This window comes from Cydia strobilella, chromosome 17 (assembly GCF_947568885.1).
Source record: "Cydia strobilella chromosome 17, ilCydStro3.1, whole genome shotgun sequence".
Classification (NCBI taxonomy): domain Eukaryota; kingdom Metazoa; phylum Arthropoda; class Insecta; order Lepidoptera; family Tortricidae; genus Cydia; species Cydia strobilella.
Genome location: NC_086057.1, coordinates 6,391,840 through 6,412,491, shown reverse-complemented (window position 1 = coordinate 6,412,491; position 20,652 = coordinate 6,391,840). Strand labels below are relative to the sequence as shown.

At 36.8% G+C, this 20,652-nt stretch overlaps 4 protein-coding genes across 5 annotated transcripts in view; 2 read left to right on the top strand and 2 right to left on the bottom strand.

The window, feature by feature from the left end:
* Nucleotides 1–91: 91 nt before the first annotated feature.
* Nucleotides 92–5,761, bottom strand: LOC134748934 (nonsense-mediated mRNA decay factor SMG5). 2 transcript variants are annotated; one of them, XM_063683802.1, is made up of 6 exons: nt 5,487–5,761; nt 3,061–5,308; nt 2,627–2,813; nt 2,190–2,344; nt 840–1,053; nt 92–541 (listed from the first exon to the last, which is right to left on the bottom strand). In XM_063683802.1, the coding sequence occupies exons 1-6, from the start codon at nt 5,558–5,560 to the stop codon at nt 486–488; spliced, it is 2,934 nt and encodes a 977-aa protein (XP_063539872.1). In that variant the 5' UTR covers nt 5,561–5,761; the 3' UTR covers nt 92–485. The 2 variants fall into 2 exon arrangements, with proteins under 2 accessions (XP_063539872.1, XP_063539873.1); XM_063683803.1 differs by having other exon boundaries at nt 2,627–2,810.
* A 792-nt stretch (nt 5,762–6,553) lies between these two features.
* LOC134749010 (mitochondrial outer membrane protein SLC25A46-like) lies at nt 6,554–13,057 on the top strand. The gene is made up of 7 exons (XM_063683898.1): nt 6,554–6,832; nt 7,326–7,423; nt 7,844–8,022; nt 8,426–8,482; nt 9,932–10,147; nt 10,725–10,932; nt 11,282–13,057. The coding sequence occupies exons 1-7, from the start codon at nt 6,664–6,666 to the stop codon at nt 11,564–11,566; spliced, it is 1,212 nt and encodes a 403-aa protein (XP_063539968.1). The 5' UTR covers nt 6,554–6,663; the 3' UTR covers nt 11,567–13,057.
* LOC134749012 (large ribosomal subunit protein bL34m) overlaps nt 12,984–20,652 on the bottom strand; it is a 559,836-nt gene continuing 552,167 nt past the window's right edge. The window contains exons 2-3 of the mRNA XM_063683901.1: nt 13,430–13,500; nt 12,984–13,355 (exon numbers count right to left, since the gene is read on the bottom strand). Of these exons, the coding sequence (XP_063539971.1) occupies nt 13,121–13,355; nt 13,430–13,467 (273 nt within the window). The 5' untranslated portion in view covers nt 13,468–13,500 and the 3' untranslated portion in view covers nt 12,984–13,120. The remainder of the gene's footprint in view (nt 13,356–13,429; nt 13,501–20,652) is intronic.
* LOC134749008 (protein AF-9-like) lies at nt 14,137–18,085 on the top strand. The gene is made up of 3 exons (XM_063683896.1): nt 14,137–14,307; nt 14,435–14,625; nt 15,298–18,085. The coding sequence occupies exons 2-3, from the start codon at nt 14,442–14,444 to the stop codon at nt 17,358–17,360; spliced, it is 2,247 nt and encodes a 748-aa protein (XP_063539966.1). The 5' UTR covers nt 14,137–14,307; nt 14,435–14,441; the 3' UTR covers nt 17,361–18,085.

Below are 20,652 nucleotides of genomic sequence, written 5' to 3'. Positions count from 1 at the left end.
TAATTATTATGATCACCACTGATCTATGAAACCTGAAATCAGAGACTGGTAAATAGCTCAGGAAAATGTTGAATAAGTCAATAAAACATCATTTTGTGAACGTAATATTTATTGAAATGAATAATACTATATCTTAAGAAATCAATACATATTAAGCCAAATAAAACGTAAATAATACGAAAATGGATTTTATGGAGTCGAAAATGAATATTTCATGAAAAATCCCCAAGAACGATAATGACGATGATGTAAAATGGTTATTTCTTATAATGAATGAATTGTCAACGATAAAAATGCATTAAGCTATTACATTTTATAAAAAAAAATGGTTCCATTAAAAAAGTTACAAAGACCATAAATAATGTATGACCACCCGATTATAAACCGATTATCGATTCCCTTAGTTCATCGCCGCGGCGATTCGCATCGATTTCCGATTCGATCTTCGATTGTTCAGCCAAGTCCGTGACGCGACAAAAACGGGTTCATCTTTTCTTGCCGGTTTTGTTTATGGTCTGACGCCACTTCGCATAGAAGTCACCTGAAAAGTTATAGGTATTTGATGATAAGTTATTTCTATCTAAAGAATTATACTGAAACACACCCAATTTGTCAGTAGAAAAAGGCGCGAAATTAAAAAATTCTATGGGAAGCATAGATATAGTATAGTTTCTATAGATATGCAATACGCGTGCGCCCGTAGGGACAGAACATACGCAATGCGTCAAAATTAAAAACACGTTTTAAGATTCCTGACAACATACCAAACAAACTTTTTTACTTTGGGGAAATGCGTTTACGCATGCCACCTGGTTGCTGCTAGTGAGAGAATAGTGTACCTATGTACTGCACAGTAACGCCAGCCGCCTGCGCGGCGCCCGTCACGCTGAACTCCTTGTACTCGTCGGTGCCCGGCTGGTTTCCAACTAGTAGTATCAGCAGGTTGTTGGTCTTGCCGCGATCGGGCTCGCCCTGCCCGCTCTGCTTCTCGTCTGCCGTTAGGTGGTGGCAGAACTCGAGGATTTGGATGAAGTTTGTCACGTGTGGAGGGACCTGTGGAAAAGAACTCCATTGTAATTGCATTTACAGAATACGATGTCTTTTATTTTTCTAGGATTTAATGTAGCCTGTTGTGAGGATCAGTATGAGTCGAACTTCATTAAAGCTATGAAAAAACAGAAATAAGAAACAAAGTGTGAGCTTTGCTCATACAAGACACTCGAAACGCCTTATACTGAATGGTCTCTGAACGTCACATAAATAGTACCGCTACGTAAGGCCGCCTCGGACCATTGGATCGCGTCAGGTTACCTTGACCAATCCCTCTTCTGAAGTCTTCTGATTCGTGAAACAACTTCGACTTTGTTAATTGATCATTAGTGAAATTTATTGCAATGATATAAGAATTACCACCGGTCAGTTAAGTTATGTTACTGTTAGAAATTAGCGCACCAGTCGTAGTCATATAATCATCATAAACCAAACTAGTTGTAAATGTACTGCACTTCTTAGGATACTTGAGTAATGTTAGCGGGCGCGATTGTCCCGGTCTCTGTGCGAGCAGAAATTGCGAGCCGCTTCAAACCAGCGGATAGCTTTACGTTACCTTAACTTATCCCATTCTGATGAAATGAAATGAAATATATTTATTTGCATTAAGTGTGGTAACATTCATGGTTATAATATGTAAAATTAGATCACACACTTAGCTAATAATAAGCATGCAAAAACTTTTTTTTTTTTTTTTATGCCTTAACTATACAGACTAACAACTATAGGTATTTAAAATATTTACAAACATGCCATGATTTAAAAATTAAGTTAATACAACATTATATTACAAATTTCAAACATATTGTTCATGATAAATGCTAAATAAATAAATAAGGACAACACATTTTATTCATCGTTATAAGATTCTATAAATTCATTCATTGTATAAAAACATTTTTCTTTCAACCATTTAAATAGATGCCGCCTAAAATGGGTTATCGATGGTTGTTGTCTTATTTCGAGAGGTAAATTGTTAAATATTTTTATTGACATAGAGTGACAATTTTTCCTCTGTAGCGCGCTTCTACATCTCGGCATAACTAATTTTGTAGGATCTCTGGGTCTGAGCCTAGGGTGTGTACTAACCGTTGTATATAAATGATGTCGCGCATAAGCTGTTTACCCTCTGTACTGACCTTCTTAGGATACTTGAGTAATGGTAGCGGGCGCGATTGCCCCGGTCTCTGAGCGCGCAGAAAGCGCGACCCGCTCCGTAGGGCAGCTTCAAGCCAGCGGATGGCGTCGCGCGCGCTGTGCTGTGAGCGCTTCAGGTCGTCTAGCTCTTGCAACACTGCGATAGAAGGTTTTGCATTGTCAAATGTATGTGCATGCTTTTTGAAAAAATCTAATACTAAAAAGGTTTTCTTTTCTCAAAATTCGACAGACATGAGGAATTTATTTTCACCAAAAGGTTTTGAAAATTGGCATGGAATTCCAAAAAAGCGTAAAATTTTCAAAACACATTTCTCAAATTGGGAGGATATAAAATGAGATATTTCGAAAATCAATTTCTCCCATCTAGCACAGTCATGCCTGTTTCCTTACAAAAACCATGATATCTCCTATCCCTTACCGACAGTCGGCACCAGCAGCACGAACGACCGCGCCTTCAGCAGTTGCTTCACCTTCCGCAGATGCAGATGCATGGCGGCCGCGTCCAGGGCTAGCAGCGAGGGCGCGGAGGGGCTGCGCTCCAGCTCGCGCACCTGCGCCGTCAGCCAGAGGCGCCCGAGGCGGCGGAGGAGGCCGCCGGAGCCCTCCTTTATGATGGAAAATATCCACTTAATATATGTATTTCTAAGAGTCACATAAAAATACAGTCAGCACCAGAGATAGTTCACCAACAAGTTTGTCTACAAGGAGGGTCAACTATCTCTGCAGTTGTATAGTTTTACAATAGGAGAATAATCATCATTATGGTTTATGATTATTTTATTGTAGGGTAGGTTCAGTACATAAATCTGAACAATTTACCGTTTCTTGTAGTTTATGCCAATTTATACTTACATGATGGGGTGTCTTTGAATTGTGCCATTCTCTACTTTTCTTGTGGTTTATTTTAGTGTTCAATTTCGGAGCTGAAGTCTTCTTAAAATAGAATATCTTCATAGATCTGTTGAATCTTATTCTAGGGACAATTTTAGCAATTTGATTGCCAAAGTCAATAAAATTCAGGATCCTTATTACATTTTCTTCATACACTGATGGTTGGTATTTGTTTAATATCTGCCATTCTGCAGCATCTTTGTCAAATTTACAGATGTTAGTGCCCCGCAAATTTAGGTCTTCAGGTAGGGGTATTTTCTTGTATTCCAATTTTAATTTCATAGCAATATGTTTGGCATATGCTAAGATTTTCAATTTGCCAGGAACTTCATTGTTTTTGGGATAAAAGTAAAATGTGAAAATATTTAGCAGATCAACAACACATTGGAAGAGTGACTCACCACTGTCTCCACAGGATAGGATCAATTCTTTTTCTAAAAGCACCCAGTCTAGTAATAGCTTGATGCTTGGCAAATAGTTATCACCCATTAAGAAGTCTTGAATTTCTTCTTCTTTCAATTCAATTTCTTGTTTTTTAGTGTTATTCTTTTGACTGTGATCTATGCCATTTACTTTAGAAATAGGAGCATTGGCATCTTCAATTGGCTTAGGAGATTTTTCCACATCTCCGTTTAAATTTTCTACTGTTTCCTCTTCAGCAGAATCCTCAAATATGGATTCCTCACTTCTAGATTCATCATCATCAGACTTGTATGTTGAATCTGATACATCATCATCATCATTATCATCGTCTGAACAAGCATCATCTAAAGTCATGCCGCTACTTTCACTATCTGAACCACTCAAATCTGAGCTCTCAGAGGAATCAACTCTTCTCCTGCGTCTGCGTTTTGTCTTTTTAAGATTTGGCTTACTGTCACCATTTTCTAACTTTTTATTATCACCATCATCATCATCTTTTTTTGTTTCTTTTGCATCTTCAGTTTCAGTCTGTTCTGGTGTTTTCTCTTTACTGATGATGGTATCTTCTATAACTTCAGATTCATTAGTATTATTAGCTTGATTGTCTGATTTTTCAGATTCTACATCATTTGTTGATACAGATCTGACTCTATATTTTCGAGCAGGATTTTTAAAACCCAGTTCTTCCATTTGCTTAAGCAATTTCTGTAACAGCTGGGATAGTAATGCAAGTGTGAAAGCTTTGCCGGCAAATGCTTTTTGTTCATCTATTTCCATCATTTTTGATACTGTAAACAGGCAAATCTGTACCATTTTATGGACTAGATTGCCATTTAAATTGGAAGGAGTAGTGCTTTCTTCTTCTAGAGCCTGTGTATACTCAGTATAATTCTTATTCATGTCAGGAAATGGGGATTTTGTAAATTCCATTGCTATTCTCAGATCTTGGGCTATCTTGTTACACCTCTGTGGCACATTAGTGTCATTTTTGCTAAAATACCATAAGTCAATTAGTGATAGGAAGTTTGCAACCGTGTTTTGTATATGTTCTGCTTGTGTGTAAGTTTCAGCATCATTTAAAGTTTCGCAATATTGTGTTTGTTTTTCTAGAATCTTTACCAAGTTACCAGTAGCACCTTCAAATGGTGTCATGCAGCTAAGGCAATGGATGTAATAGCAAACAGAGTCTAAGTTGTAATTTTTATCAAGATATAGATTGCCTAGTTGGTTAAATGGCATTCCAGAGCACATGTCAATATGAGCAGCTTGGAGGTAATAGCGAGCTGCTGTTGAAGGCTCATAGTTTTGGAATATCTCCACTTGATACCGACTCAAGTCCCCGAGGTAGATCAAGCATTGATAAATTACATAGCGCCCAAGCTGTACCTCTTCTTCACTAAGTAGTGTTTCACTCTCTGACTCTCCATCCTCGAGCATGAGCTCATAGTCTAATTCTCCAGGCAAAATTTTCGTTATAGCTTGCATCCTGTTCAAGATGTGATGAAAATGACCTATTCCACAACCAATATGAGTAAACAGAAAATTATCTATAGCAGTATCAGATTCCTGATATTTCCTTGCTGCTGATACAGTTTCGTAGTATCCCTTCCTCCATAGTAGCTCAAGGGATTTCTTGCCATAGTTCGATGGATCGAGAAAGAGCAATTTTTCGCAATTGTCTCTGAGTTTTTGACGAAGAACTTCTATTTTGGTGGAAAATAGGTCGACTATAGAGCGGCTGGCCGCTGACGCCTCGTCGACACGTCTAGCGGCGTCACTCACATACCTGGAATAGAAATGTAATGATTATACGTTCCATAAACTCACACAAGACCTTGTTAGGAAACCTTGTTTACAATCACATCACAGCTGTCACCTTAGACCTTTCACTTTACAAAAAAATGTTAAAGATTCAATATTGGCACCATGAAACTTGATAACATCACTAAATTGTAATAACTTACCGATATAGCTTTTTGGCTTTTTCATTGCGTTCAGCAACTTTAGCCTCTAAAATATCGCTACATCCTGTCTGCATCCTCAAGTCATTTTATGAACTTGTCAAGATGTTGATTGAAAAAACTGTTTCTCGTTCCCAAGGGTGAAATTGTTCACCAATTTTAATAATCCAGGTCATTTCCCTACAATCATGGTTTTCCTTTTTTTTCTTTTACGTAAAATTTAATTTTGCTTTGACAATCAGCCTCCATAAGCATGGTTGCCTGGTTGGTGATAAGAGACACAGATAATAATAAAAAAGAAAAATACTTGTACCATAAACTAAAGGCCGCTATACATTGACATTTTAAGGGCACTTTTATCACTTCCATCCCCCATCCATCCGTGCGGTCGGATCCAACTACGGGCGCGAGCATCCTCGTTAGTCAGTAGGAGCCTTAAAAAAACAAAATTTGGTATAGTTTGTGAAAGGACTGCCTTATTTCAAACATAGACAGAGAGAATCATACTATCTTTGTCTTACACTAGTACTAGCACCTAAAAGAAAAGGATGAATATAGTTTTTTTGTTCTTATTTACTGACAATTTGGTTTGACCAACTATATGTTCCCTATTATCATCATACCTTAAGGGCCCTCCACACTCGTGCGCGGATCGCGGCGCGAAGCTGCGAACGCGAGTGTGAAGTCTAGTTCGCTAATCAGCGAAATCGACTCAACACTCGCGTAGTCTGGAGCGAGCTTTAATCATAAACCATAGATAAAAAAATAGTATATACAAGTAGTGTACTAGAATCATGATAGATAGATAAACAGTTTATCTGTCTATCTATCATGACCCTAATTTTTTTTTTTTTTTTTTTTTAACATTTATGGCCTGGATGTCATGACCCTAATGCAAAGAGTAGTATAATATATAGGACCCTAATGGTAAGTACTTTGGGGTAGCAATTAAATACTTGTATATACTATGTCTATGGTAGCAATGGTAACGTTGGTTGGTGGATAATTTCCGTGCAAGACATTCTATTGGTCAAAGCAGTCGTATGGTCAATCAGTCTGTTTGACAGCTAATATGTCAAGATTGGTCAACAGAAATCATTCTCTTGGCCGACGTTTTTTTTACAGAAGTATTATTAATTTTATTTTTAGGCCATATTTATTAGAAAAATAATGTGCTAAGATGGCTGGTTTTGATTACACTGGTTACAACAGGCCGTATGGGTTGGATCCCAACAGAGAAAGCAATGATTTGTACGATTCCCGCTATCAGCAAATATACGGATATCACACACCTATGACTGAAGAATACCAGGGTCCACCTCTTGTTATGGATGATAATTCTGAAGAAGGTAAGGTATCCTTTATTGCTCCTTAAAATTAAATTTTTAATTGCGTAATTTTTTTAACAAGTCTTTACTTATAAACTTACGTATGTTCTGTATTTGCCGCAATTTGCAGACTTCTGATCTTTTGCTTCACAAAAGAGTTTTCTAAAATTTGTTCTCTAAATAATGTTTTCATGGCCTCCTTTAATTATATTCAAAAAAGATATTGATTGATTTTTAGAGCACTTGCTACCTAAGATCACTGTTTTGAGCTTAATTTATTTGTAAGCAGTCCCTCAATGTCTAACTAGTAATATGTGCGGTTGCAGATAAATCAAGCTCAACCCTTTTTATCCGGGGAGGTTAACTGTTTTTTAAGCTATGTTTGACTGGTAAATTAATGCCATGAGGCATTAAGTTCGCTTTATGTTCCTTTTGTTTTGACAATAAAGTGTTAATAACTAACTACATGCATGTTGACATCTTTACACAACATTATTTGCACCTATTATTTCAGACAACAATGCATATGTTACAACAGCAATAAGTGTTGCCAGTCTAATCACTGAGAATCTCCTCAGCCACCCATTTATTGTGTTAAGAAGGCAATGCCAGGTATGTGTCATTAGTCTAATTAGCTAATTAGGTTTAAAACATTATCAGTCGTTTTAAAATGTCATGGGATCAATAAAAGTTTCATAATCAAAAATGCATCACTTAACCTGTCTGATCCCATGACCCGAAAATCATTTTTGTTGTTGTCTCCCAAAGCCCAAATATGTGCCCAACAAATTTCAGCTGTGGGAAATATGGGTATACATATAGGCGGGCATACATTTGAGCTGTGAGAGTTGACAGAGCCTAAGGTTTTCAAGGTTGTGGGAGATCTGGAATTTTTATTTATGTCACATATTTGGGCCCTTGAATTTAATAGAAAACTTAAAAGGGGCTTCAGATTGTATGATTTAGTTACATTATTATAACACTGTAATACTTATTATATGTATATGCTATAAAAATAATTATTTCGAACAGGTTCACAATAATCTCCGCAACTACCATATAGTACCTTACACATTAATGCCAGTTGTGGCGCGGCTGCATCGGCGACAGGACTTCACAACACTGTGGAAGGGCATCGGCTCAACTTGCATTGTCAAGGGGCTCAACTTAGCTGTGGAAGATGTGGTGGCTAAAGCAACAGGGTGGCCCAAGTTAGTACATAGTTATTATAATGACTGAACAATTGAGTCTTGGGGTTTTTTGTTTTGTTTTGGGGTTACTTTCTTTTAAAATCTATACGGAACATGGATCATAGACTAATGATCTAATAGTTACAATCCAAACAAACTAGGAAACTGTGTATTATTAACCCTTTCACAGCCGATCATGAACCTAACTCGTTATTATGGCAGTTAAGATTATCAAACTCTATTGATTCAAATTTAAACGGATTTTTTTGTCGGATGTAAAAGGGTTAATTATTTATTTCTCTACAATAAGATAAACAATCACATGAGCTATACAATCATAGTCATTATATAATAGATTTAGCCTGTATCCAATCTTTTGTACTACTGGTTCTATTAGTTTTTTATTAATATTATGTTTTTACAGGGAAGTTTCAAAGTGCAATTCAGTATTGCGGTTCCTCCAACATGTGACTCTAAAATGGTAATTATTTAATTATTATGGCAGTTAAGATGTGTATATAGATTGTAAGTTTTAAGTGTATATGGAATAATGTCATTCTGAAATAAAATGTATATACCTAGTCGGCTCATAAGTTCTGTCATATACATAGTATCAAATAAAATCAAAAGTTTAAGTTTATTCCGTATATTTGTACAGCGTTTGAAAGCTTATAAACTAGAGAATCTAAATGTATAACATTTATTCAAAATGACCGCCATAATTATCTACACAGGCTTGAAGTCTTCGTGGCCAGTCGTCAATGGATTCACGCACCACTTTCATGTCGATATTGGCCACTGCCGTAGCAAGAGATTTTTTCAGCGAGTCTAGATTTGCATGAGGTTTTGAGCACACCTTTTCCTCTAAATACTGCCATATTTTATAGTCTAAAGGATTAAGATCTGGGCTAGAGGAGGGCCAATCTTCATGCCGTATAAAGTCGATTTTATTGGAGGCGAGCCAGGCTTGTGTAGACTTTGCCTTATGGGCTGGAGCAGAGTCCTGCTGGAAAACCCAATGCTGGTTTAGAAACATCGTATGGGATAGTGGTTTCACAATATTAGTCAACACCGTGTCTTGGTACACTTTGGCACTAGTTTTTACTCCTTTCTCACAAAAATGCATACTAGTGACGCCCGCATAAGAAACTCCCAGCCAAACCATCACAGATGAAGGGTGATGACCTCTTTGAATACGGGGAATGCTATTAGACGCTTCTTTACTATTGCGAGCGTACACTCTATCATTTTGTTTATTACAGTTTTCTTCCATGTCAAAAATTTTCTCGTCCGAAAACAGTATACAACGGTGCTTATTTTTAGCGTACTTCTTCAATAAAGCTTTAGATCTTTTAAGCCTTAAAGCTTTAAGCCGACCATTGAGAAGATGGCCAGTTTTTCGTTTATAAGCACGAAGTCTCAGGTCTTGATTAAGCACTCTTTTCACCGTGTTTTTGCTCAAACCCATCTGGAGGGCCATAACTTTTTGTTTCCTAGCAGGATTTCTGGCAATGCGTGCCCTAATTGCTTGTACAACCGCTGGAGTCCTAGCTGTACGCGGACGACCGCTTCTTTTCTTGTCATTTAAACTAGAGACCTCACTGTATCTTTCTATGGTACGATACACAAATCTTAGAGAATTTTAAATTTTCAAGTAGCTTAAAATTTTTAGTCGGCGAGTGACCACAACGATATAGTGCAATTATTGCGGTACGGCTATCTTTAAGCGTCCACTCCATGTTGAAGAAAACAGAAAATTGCAAAATTATACTACTCAAATATTTAATAAAGATTCGAAATTCAAATGCAGAACGGTTTTTGTTTTAGGAGTTCCAAATTTAAATTTTAAAGGCCAGTGACAGAACTTATGAGCCGACTAGGTATATTATGTTAATGCAGATTTATATATACCTATTATATATATTTTCAGTATAAGCCTAGCGATCATCACGCCATTCTACTCAGCAAGCCTGGTCGAGACAGTTCAAAGCGACATAGCCAGCGACAAGCCAGCTCTCCTTGATGTGTTCAGAGAAGGGTTCCTGCGTATACTAGAGTGGGGAACGCCTAGCAGAGGCAGAATGCTCCCTATATGGGCCATAGTAGGACCGACGGCTGCTTTTGGAGTTACGAAGTATTTAGCTCAGTAAGTTTTGATATGAGATATAACTGTGTCTAGTTTATTACAATACAAAGAGCAAAGGCCGTATTATAGAGGGGTACGCCAAGATAGAATTTTGTCTTTATAATTAGGCCATAGCCCATTATGGCCTATTTATAAAGACAAAATTCGGCTCAATCTTGCCCACAACTACAACTGCCTTTGGTGTAAAATAGTATTGAGTTTAGTCTTTTTATGTATGTGTGTTCTTCCAAAATGAGAAGGTTCTAAATTAAATACATCCATATTTGGGTTAATAAATCAAGCAAAAGACTTCCACTGCTGATACTGATGTGACGTCGAAAAGTTTCCAAAATCGCGTAATCTACACATGGAAAAAGTTCTCTAATTTTTGTTTGGATATATCTAAATTTACCATTTCCTAAATGAAAGTTTCCTTTATTTCCTGTGAAATTTTCATTAATTTCTTGAGAATGTTTCCAACTTTTTGGAAACTTTCCGAAACTTGCAATCTGCAACTGCTAAAGATAAGCGTGCCCCAAGAATCACTTCCCATGTCATTTTCGGGTTAAAGTTTTTGAAACATTTTTTACTGTTTCAGCATAACATTAAAAAGCATAACGGTCCGTATCCTCCGCTTCCAACAGCGCCACCGCCACGAGCTCAGCGACTCCTACAATGTTAACTACAAACAGTCGCAAAACCCGCTCATTGAGGATATCAACTTGAAGGCCAATATATTCTCCTTCATTACCATGGAGATATTGTTCTATCCCGTGGAGACGATTATACACAGGCTTCATATACAGGTATTATTGAGCAGCTTATCGAATATGATCTACTTTCCGCGCACCAACTCCGTGCATTCGGAGGTCGAGGAAGCGGGAGGGTGTGCGCCGCGCCCGTACCTAGAAAATGACACTACTCTGTCATGACGCCCAACATTGCTCAGCCGTGCACGGAATTCGCGCGCGGACAGTACTAGAAATATTGCTTATTTCCATCTAACCACAGCTCTGAGCTCACAAGTGCGAGTCGGGCTCGCTCGCCCACCGACGGTTCCATACTAGTTTAATTTTTAGAATTTGTTATACCACAAGATCTAATTTATTCGTTAAAAAAACCTGAACTGAAGAGTTATGTTCAATTATGTTTTAGGGTACCAGAACAATAATCGACAATCTCGACACGGGTACTTCCGTGACACCGATCCTGACCGGCTATGAAGGCTTCATGGATTGCTATAACACCACAATAGCTAAGGAAGGCTTGTCGGGACTCTACAAAGGGTTTGGAGCCCTCGTGCTGCAGCTAGCGGCCCATTTGGCCATAATCAAATTGACAACCTTGGTTGTGTCCGAAGTGTCCAACCTTCTCAAACCTGCCAAGACTCCCACAAGTGAAGATTCTGCTCCCTCCCAGCAAAAGTACCTGTTTAACTAGAGATTTTAGACCAATTTCGGGATTCGTTTTAAGAGTAATATGCAGAAATTACCTCTGTATGCAAATTAATCAATTTTTATATGGATTGACAAACTTTCTGTCATTGTTAACTGTGGAGATAGCTGAGAAAAAGGGTGTACAAACTATTGGTAAGGTGACAACAGGTTTACAAATGTGCCCTTTTCAACCAAAAGGGTACTCATTGTTTCTTGTCAGTAAGGCGCTATTTCCATATAGCTTCAATTAGAAATCAACCTTATCAACAAGCGACAATGTGGTACCTTTTGGTTGAAAACGTCCCAAATGTTCTTTAATGAAAGTAGCCTTGCAAACTATCCATAAATTGGCAGTGGAAAAATACCAGTTGTTGGCATATCTGTTTTAGGGAAGTCAGAGCTACATCCTTAAAATAATGTAATAGATGTCAACAATGTTTCCAACCACTACTGACACTAGGGTGATATGGTAGTGTATTGTATTATGGACAAAAGATCAAAAACCCAGGACTCGCATAGACGAGACTTTAGAAAAATCGCATTTTTGCCCTGGACACTGTACAATAATTGCTGAAAAATTAAATTATAGGGAGACCCCTAATAACAAGTGGTTCTTCTAAAAACCTGTCTGGATGGACTCAAAAGTAAGAGAAATTTGGGAAAACATGGAAAGCCCTAGTTTAATGTTACGCCTCAATTACCAACAATGACATAAGAGTTGGCTCATGGCCAGAGATTTCTGCAATTTGATGACAAGCTAGGGACAATAATTTCACTATACAGATATTTCCATAATTTAAGTTGTATGCTGCTTTGTATGGGACACTATTGATACCTGATACACTTAACATTATAAATACCAAGTTGACATGAGTCATCATATAGGGCATTCCAGAAAAGTGTTGCTTATGTGGCACTATTTCATTAACACTTCTATTTGGTATGATAATCATAGATAACTTAGCTTTAAATTCAATGGTATGTTATACAAACTTGCAGGTTGTTAAGATATCAGCCATATGCGTCACATCCCTGACAAAGTACTTTTTGTGAAATGCCCCACATATGAAATTAAACAGGATGAAAATCTTTGAATATGTCTTTAGGAATGTTAACAGCCAAGACCTTTTCATTGTCCAATTGCTGATTGCAACTATCTAATCATAATTATTATATCTGACTAGCCTTTCTCATAATTCCAAAATCCATTATAGTATAGTCAGGCCCTTACAGATGATGTAACCTTTTCATTGTCCAATTGCTGATTGCAACTATCTAATCATAATTATTATATCTGACTAGCCTTTCTCATAATTCCAAAATCCATTATAGTATAGTCAGGCCCTTACAGATGATGTATAGTCAATGTTTGTTTTTGTTTATGTTTTTCTACAGTAGATAGTTAAGTAAAATGCTTATAGTTCAAAACTGTAAAAAGAAGTTTTAATCATAAAAACCAAGTTGGAAAAGAGATTCAATAAACAATTTGTTGCTATTTTATAATGTTTTTTATTTTCTAAAACTATTTAATTATTTATCCTATAATGCTATTGGTTAGTTAGTGGGTCAAAACAAATCTGCCTTTCAATAACCTCCGCATAATGATCCTTCTGCCCGTTGGTGTGGATATCCTGGCTTTCCAGCCATGTCGACGGACTCTTTTCACTTCGTTGGGTCGTGGGAAATAACAGCGAACATTTGTTCTAATTGATTGCAATGAAAAGCTCTCTGGCTTGACTAAACTAGTGGTTGGAGTTACTTGACTGATCGTGTGCAGGCCTTGCCTTAGAAACCTGAAAGTGTTTGCTATTAGATTCATTTGCACTTAATGCGCACCATTGCATCTTTAAAATTTAGTTGAACTTACCGCAAAGGTTGTAACACTGCTGACAATAAACCCGACATATTAAATTGCCTTTTATTAAAACCTATAGGTTAATTTAGTACGGTGTTTACCGTGTTAATAAATCGACAATATAAGTCAGTTAAGTCACGTCACTGTCATGTCATGGTCATGTAAGGGTATAACCATAGATTAGTATATGTGGTATAACTTCATGCATGTATGACGTGCAAATGGTCAGTGTTGCTAACTTATCACCATAAATAGACGTAAACAATAGATATATTAGTTTGTCAAAGGACTGTCTCATTTCAAACATAGACAGAGAGAATTATACTATCTTTGTCTTACACTAGTACTAGCACCCAAAAGAAAAGGATGAGTATAGTTATTTATTTATCTTATAAACTGAAAATTTGATTTGACCAACTATATTAGTATTTTTCTTTCGTTGAGGATATTTAATTAATTGAACGCTATTTGTAATATGAAATTATTATTAAACAATTCTAGGTACTTCTTTCAAAACTACTAAGGGCCCTCTACACTCGTGCGCGAATCGCGGCGCGAAGCCGCGAACGCGAGTGTGAAGTCTAGTTCGCTAATCAGCGAAATCGACTCCGACTCCACACTCACGTTCGCGGCTTCGCGTCGCGTAGTCTGGAGATCACTTTAAAAATTTCGTTTTATTAAAAAAAACCGGTATTTTCGGGTACATCCTTACTGTCGGTGTCGATATCGATATGAAAATTAATATGGCGGACCAAAATAACAAGGGCGCTAAAAGAATATTTTCGCTAAATTGTGATTGAATCGCCGAGCCAGTGACTGATTGATGTTTTATATCATAGATTTGATACATGCAGTCTTTTACATAGCTATATTTTCAAATGATTTAAAATGTAAGTATTTTCATCTTCGATTCACAAGTCATGACTTGTAAACAGAATCCTGATCTTAATCTCCGTGATTTATTTGTCTTGTTTTTATTAAATTCTCTATTGTTAAATATTCTATTTTACCATCCAGAGTAAATATGTCGGCAATCAAGGTGAATTTCGAGATCGGGCACGAAACATCCCTGCGTACGAAGAAGACTCCAGAGGGCTTTACTCATGACTGGGAAGTCTTCGTGCGAGGACAAGAAGGTGTAGATATCAGCCACTTTGTTGACAAAGTGGTGTTCAACCTGCACGAAACTTTCCCGAGACCCAAGAGAGGTAAGATTATCCAGAATCTTATAAGATTAATTTATAATCATCAATTATTTACCAATTTGGGGAGTTTTCGCGGTATTACTGTAAATTCTAGATTTGGCTAAGAATCTGATTGTGTTTAACTGATACTTTTAATAAGACCTCCAGTTGTCATATTACCCAACTTGTACAATTATCTGTTATTTTAAGATTGCAATAGTTTCTATTATGATATCAGTCATTAACTTTGTGTTTCCTGAAATGATAAGCATGAAACCGAAAATAATTTGTTGTACCATTGTAAGCCATTATGTCTTCATGGATACAACTCCGGAGTAAAGCAATTTATTTAATTTTAATTATGATTTTTTTACATTGTTATGTGTGGACCTATGCTATCTTTTAAATAAACGGATTTTATTATTATAGTATGTTATGTACAGCATAAACAAAAAATCTATATTTAATGCAGAGTTCTAGCATTCATTGGGGGTTTTGTATTTTAAAGCTTAGGAGAGATGAGATAGTTTGTTAACTTGCAAACCCCCATGACTGACATTTTGAAAATTTTCAAAAGCAGGCAGACATACTAAAGCATTTTTATCCAAGCTGTGGCAGAGACCTTCACTCTCGCTTGAACAATAATATTGTGATGTTTGCCTTAATAATAATTTTTGTTGTTGTTTTTTTTTTCAGTTGTTAAAGAACCACCATTTTCTGTTAAAGAATCTGGATATGCTGGTTTCATGATCCTAATTGAAATTTATCTGAAGAATAAGGATGAACCCAAAAGGATAACATTCAATTATGATTTAAATCTAGCACATGGTGGTGTTCTAAAGGACCGGTATATTTTTCAAAACCCCAATGATGAATTCAGAAAGAAATTGTTAAAAGGAGGAGGAATACCCCTATCTAATAACACATTTTATACTAATCCAGACCAGGAAAATAAAAGTCGAGACTCATTTACAAATGAGAAACCAATCAGTAAATCAAAACTGTCTTCAGATAGTGTCAAGAAACACAAATCTAAAGAGCACAAAGAGGAACTACCCCACAGGACCAGTAGTTTTGAAAACTTGTTTGGCCCACCCATTCAAAAGCCACCTAAAGTGTCACCAGATCCCAAAAAACTTGAAAAATCCAGTACTCTTGTTAAGCCAGATAAAAAAGAAAAAGATAAAAGCAGTTCTGATAAAAAGTCTAAGTATGAGAATAAGGAATTAAAACCGGAGAAGGCTAAGCTGAAAGAGGAAAAAGAGAAAATTCGGCCAGAGAAAGTTAAAAGTCACAGCAAAGAACCAGAGAGATCTAAAGATAAGAGCAAAAAAAGGCAAAGCGATAGGCCACCTTCACCAGAGGTACCCAAAAAAAGGCTTGCAATAAGCCCCAGCAGAAAAGTGGCTAGTCCTGTTCCTCGCTCTAGCAGTGCGTCCAGCGTCAAGGAAGAATACAAGCCCCCTAAACATAGCACAGAACCAATTGAGCATAAGAAACCAAAAATTGAAGAAAAACCTCCCAAAATAGAGGAAGTCAAACCAGATAAAGATCTCAAAGAAAAAAAGAAAAAGGAGAAAAAAAGTCATGACAAAGACAAAGAAAGAAAAGAGAAGAAAGAACATAAGAAAGAAAGTCATAAAACTAAAGAGACTCCTAAAGAAATCATCAAGGAAATACCAAAACCTAGAGAAATTCCGAAAGAAAAAGAAGTTATTAAAGAACCAGTACGAGAGAAACCCATAAAACCTGAAAAACCCATCAATAAGTTTTCTATTGAAAACCTTAGAAAAAGCCCTCCACCAGAAAATGAGGAGCGATCTGAAAATCACAAATCTAAAGAAAAAGGTGAATCTGAGAGAAAACATAAGCACAAGAAAAAAGATAAAAAAAGGGATGAATCTAAGGAAAAACACAAAGATTCAAGTAAAGAGAAAAAACACAAGCATGATAAAAATAGAGAAATTCCACCAGAGAAACCAGAAGTCACTGAGCGCAGGGAAACACCCACTTTCAAGGAAAGACCTCTACCTGAACCAGCCTCACCTATATCTCTTGATACAGCTTCACAGTGCAGCTCAAAGAGTGGTTTAGCAAAGATGTCTCATATTGGTGCAGAGGATATCCATAGCAGCCATTCAGATTCAGAAAGTTCTATGATTGCTGATGAAGAAGATACCAAAGTCAAAACAGAAATGGCATCCCCAATGAGGCACAAGCGTGAACCTTCTCCAGAGCCGGAACCTGAGCCAGAATTAGAACCTGAACCAGAACCAGAACCTGAACCTGAACCCGAACCCGAACCTGTTGTGGAAGCCCCAGTTCATAAAGAAAAGGTGAAGAAACACAAGGATAAGAAAGACAAAAAAGAAGAGAAGCGACGCAAACGAAAAGCTAACGAAGAAGAAGACGCTGATAAAAGAAAACTCTCCAAAAGCGACACCGGGCCTTCTAACCATGAGACTGAATGCGGTGAGAGCAGCGGCTCCATCATAGAAACTAAAGTTCAGGACAATGGAGTATCTAGCAGCTTAGGGGAGGATGCGGAACCTGGAGATCTTTCCCCAGACTATATGGTACAACTAAAGGGGTTGCAGAAGAGAATAATGATGATTAAAAATAACGAAGAACTTGAAAGGGTTGTGAATCTAATAGCAGAAACTGGGAGGTACGAGGTGACGACTCAAACGTTTGATTTTGATTTGTGCCTATTAGATCGTTCTACGGTGCAGCAGCTTATTCAACTTGTTGGATGCTAGTTTTGACTTTGATCTTTTAATGTAAATATTAAGGCTATAGTAGATAGTTTGAAGCAGTTGTACAGAGTTGTTAAAGGTATATGCCAGTGGGCCTGAACGAGCATGGAATAAGTAAGACAACCTCATAATATTTTAATTAAAACCTTCACTCAGTCACTTGAGTTTTGAGTGCAATACTGTATAGGTACCTTTATAAAGATATAAGACTGTTGAAAGATTGTATAAAGCGGTAATGCACTTATTGTGCGTTATTGTATTTATTCATTATTATATAAGTTAATGAACTCAGAGGTTTTAACTATAGTATGTTAATATTTTGTCATTATAAGGTTAGATATATTTGTTTTCGGGAGGACTTTTTACAACAATCTAAATTATGATCTACATAATATCATGATAAATTATTGTAAATGAATTTTACAATTTGCATTTCTAAAACTTCACACGGTTAAGTTTGTGCACATTGTTAATATTAATTTATATTTATAGGTCTAAAGATCGCTTTCTTTTGCATTACGTAAGTTTACTACTGTAATTATTAACCATTCAAACAATTGGATGTAAAGAAATCTCTAAGGGTTCTTGTTCAAAATTATCTGATAGTGATTGCTCATTGGCTCCCGTTTTGTGAAATGAGCCCGTAAGCCGTTGTAAATTATGTTTGTTACATAACTTATTTTCTAATTTATCTAGTATTTTAGGAATATATTAAAGAGTGTACACAAATAATTTATTTTATTATAACATGAATGTTTGTGCAGCAGATGTCTTTCGGCTGATAATTATAAAGTATAAAAAAAAAACTAAGGCACAATTTTATAAAAATAACTAGCTGTTTCCCACGACTTCGTTCGCGTGGATTATAATGGTTGTTTTAATTCTACATAAGAAGCGTATTTAAAAAAAAATACAGTTAACACTTCGCGAAGACAATTTTTGACTGAAAAATCACCGAGGTCTTACGGAAAACTCGGTCTCACTTGTTTTGATTGGTGTTAGTCTTTATACAGTGTGTCCTTAGCCATTGGACTGATTGGGCAAACCACGTAGGGTTACTTCTCAAGTTCTCGGGAATGCTCATCCGTTAATATTTTTATAATTAGAATAAAAGATAAAAAAAAAATCAAACAAGTTATTTCCAATAATCGACAAGCGACGCAAGCGACAACAAAAAGAAACACTGTATTAATCATTGGCAGTGATTTTGACAATTTGTTCGAAAATGTTCGGCATTTGTCAAAAGTCAGAATGTTATTAGTGTCATAAATAAAAAAGATAATCAAAAAGGTCGAAGAAGGTTTCATACTATTCTATGAGGATGTATTACCTCAGTAGCTACTAACACATACAGGCTGCTCCAAAGTAAAAAATCTAAATTTGTTAATTTCTTCGTAACCGCTTATTGTTACCGGTTGTTATGATACTTTGTATACTGGTTTTAAATACCCTAATGTGTATGTACATTTCGGCTTTGTCTAATGGCTAGGGACACACTGTATATTATATCTATCGCACCAATCACCACCAAGTGCGACCAAGGTCAATAAATAAGTTGATATGATATTATTTATGCAAATGAATATTTATCAAGTTATCATTAATTCATAATTATAAAATTTGAATACCTACCCTACGCTTCAATCTTCTGAGGGTATATAGGCTGAAATATTATTATATATTATTGTTATTATTAGCTTGGTATAAGGCAGAATACTATAGGCATAGCTAATAATTCTGCTACCGCACGTGCATGCACTCGTTATGCAGTTAGTACCTATGATGTGACCAAAGATAGATATAACTCCGTAAATGTGACGTTTTCAATCAAATCATTGTCGCTTACCATAAGGACGAAATTGGAGTCTATCTTTATACGAATAACCTGTCAGAGCGTCCTTATGGCAAGCGACAATGTGGTACCTTTTGATTGAAAACGACACACATAATAGAACGCCAAATTATAACACTGACCGAGCGGAACGCAAAACATATTTTTATCAGAAATCTTATGTTCTTGTACTGTCTAGCGCGCCATCTAGAATCAAAGTCGTAAAGTAGGTAGGGAGAAAATACGAGCGGAGACTTTACCACGGGCCCGCCGTCGTGCGGTGCCTGTGGCGGTATGTAGGTAGCGCTGCTTATACATACGAGTACCTATTATAACTTCTTGCATTGCATTTGCATTATACATCTATCTACCCGCCGGAAGTAAAAGATTCTGAGATTTTTTTTGTCAGACGGAGATCCAATTTTCTCTTTCAATATTGTAGTCAATTTTATTAACCCAATAAGTTCTAATTCCTGTTTGTGTTGGAAGGTCAGATGACAGTTGCTTTCGTCAACTTTCGTGAAAACCAGTCATCATTTTCATCGCGTTGTCCCGGTTTTTTGCCACGGCTCATGGGAGCCTGAGGTCCGTTTGGCAACTCATCCCAAGAATTGGCGTAGGCACTAGTTCTAACCTTCCAACTTCAAACCCAGAGGGGGAACTAGGCCATGGGATTAGTCCGATTTTCTCACGATGTTTTCCTTCACCGGAAAATTTAAGCGACTGGTAAATATCAAATGATACGAGTATATATCGGAGGTACATAAGTTCCGAAAACTCATTCATTGGTACGAGCCGGTGTTTTACCCGACCCGCAACCTCCGGGTTGAAAGTCGCACGCTCTTACTGCTAGAGACTACTAGCGCTCTTAACTTTCGTGAAAACCAGCAGTAGGTACCCCAGTCCCTAGACTAGAGTTGTGCATGCTCGTTCACTGAAAAGATCGCTCCCAACTAGTACAATCTTACAACTGTACTAGTTCTGTCTTTTAGTACAGTAGTACCATAGAGTAACTTATACTAGAGCGGTACTGTCATAGTAAATTTTGTAACCCCAGTAAATTCACTGCCATAAAGTGTGTTAAAACTAAAAATAAATATTTATAAAAATACGATAAAATGTATTTAAATATGGATAAATGATTTTTTTTATTTGCATTAATTATTTTTATGATTTTGACCCATGTTGTTTCACTGATATGCGTTAAATTTATAAATAACAAACGAAACCGTCAACGCCCTCTATACGAGTGTAGGCCAAAACTAGTGGCGCCCTCTGATCGAAAATCAAATTTTCGTGATTTTCGAGGCACGTTTTTTCCTTAGACTGTATCCATCTATTACGGAGTTATATCTATCTTTGGTAGTACACAGAGTCGACGTTTAGTTTTAGTTCGGTCGGATGAGTCGGATCACTCGGACCGCATTGCTGTCACTGTCACTCCTCGGTCCTCGCTCCCATTCT

Coding starts and splice junctions, on each gene's coding strand:
- LOC134748934 (XM_063683802.1), bottom strand. CDS start 5,560: ATGCAGACAGGATGTAGCGATATTTTAGAGGCTAAAGTTGCTGAACGC. Junction 2,814..3,060: donor ATTCAAAGACACCCCATCAT/GTAAGTATAAAT, acceptor TCCATCATAAAG/GAGGGCTCCGGCGGCCTCCT. Junction 1,054..2,189: donor TACTCAAGTATCCTAAGAAG/GTCAGTACAGAG, acceptor TCTTTTCCACAG/GTCCCTCCACACGTGACAAA.
- LOC134749010 (XM_063683898.1), top strand. CDS start 6,664: ATGGCTGGTTTTGATTACACTGGTTACAACAGGCCGTATGGGTTGGAT. Junction 6,833..7,325: donor GGATGATAATTCTGAAGAAG/GTAAGGTATCCT, acceptor CTATTATTTCAG/ACAACAATGCATATGTTACA. Junction 8,023..8,425: donor AAAGCAACAGGGTGGCCCAA/GTTAGTACATAG, acceptor ATGTTTTTACAG/GGAAGTTTCAAAGTGCAATT.
- LOC134749008 (XM_063683896.1), top strand. CDS start 14,442: ATGTCGGCAATCAAGGTGAATTTCGAGATCGGGCACGAAACATCCCTG. Junction 14,626..15,297: donor TTTCCCGAGACCCAAGAGAG/GTAAGATTATCC, acceptor TTTTTTTTTCAG/TTGTTAAAGAACCACCATTT.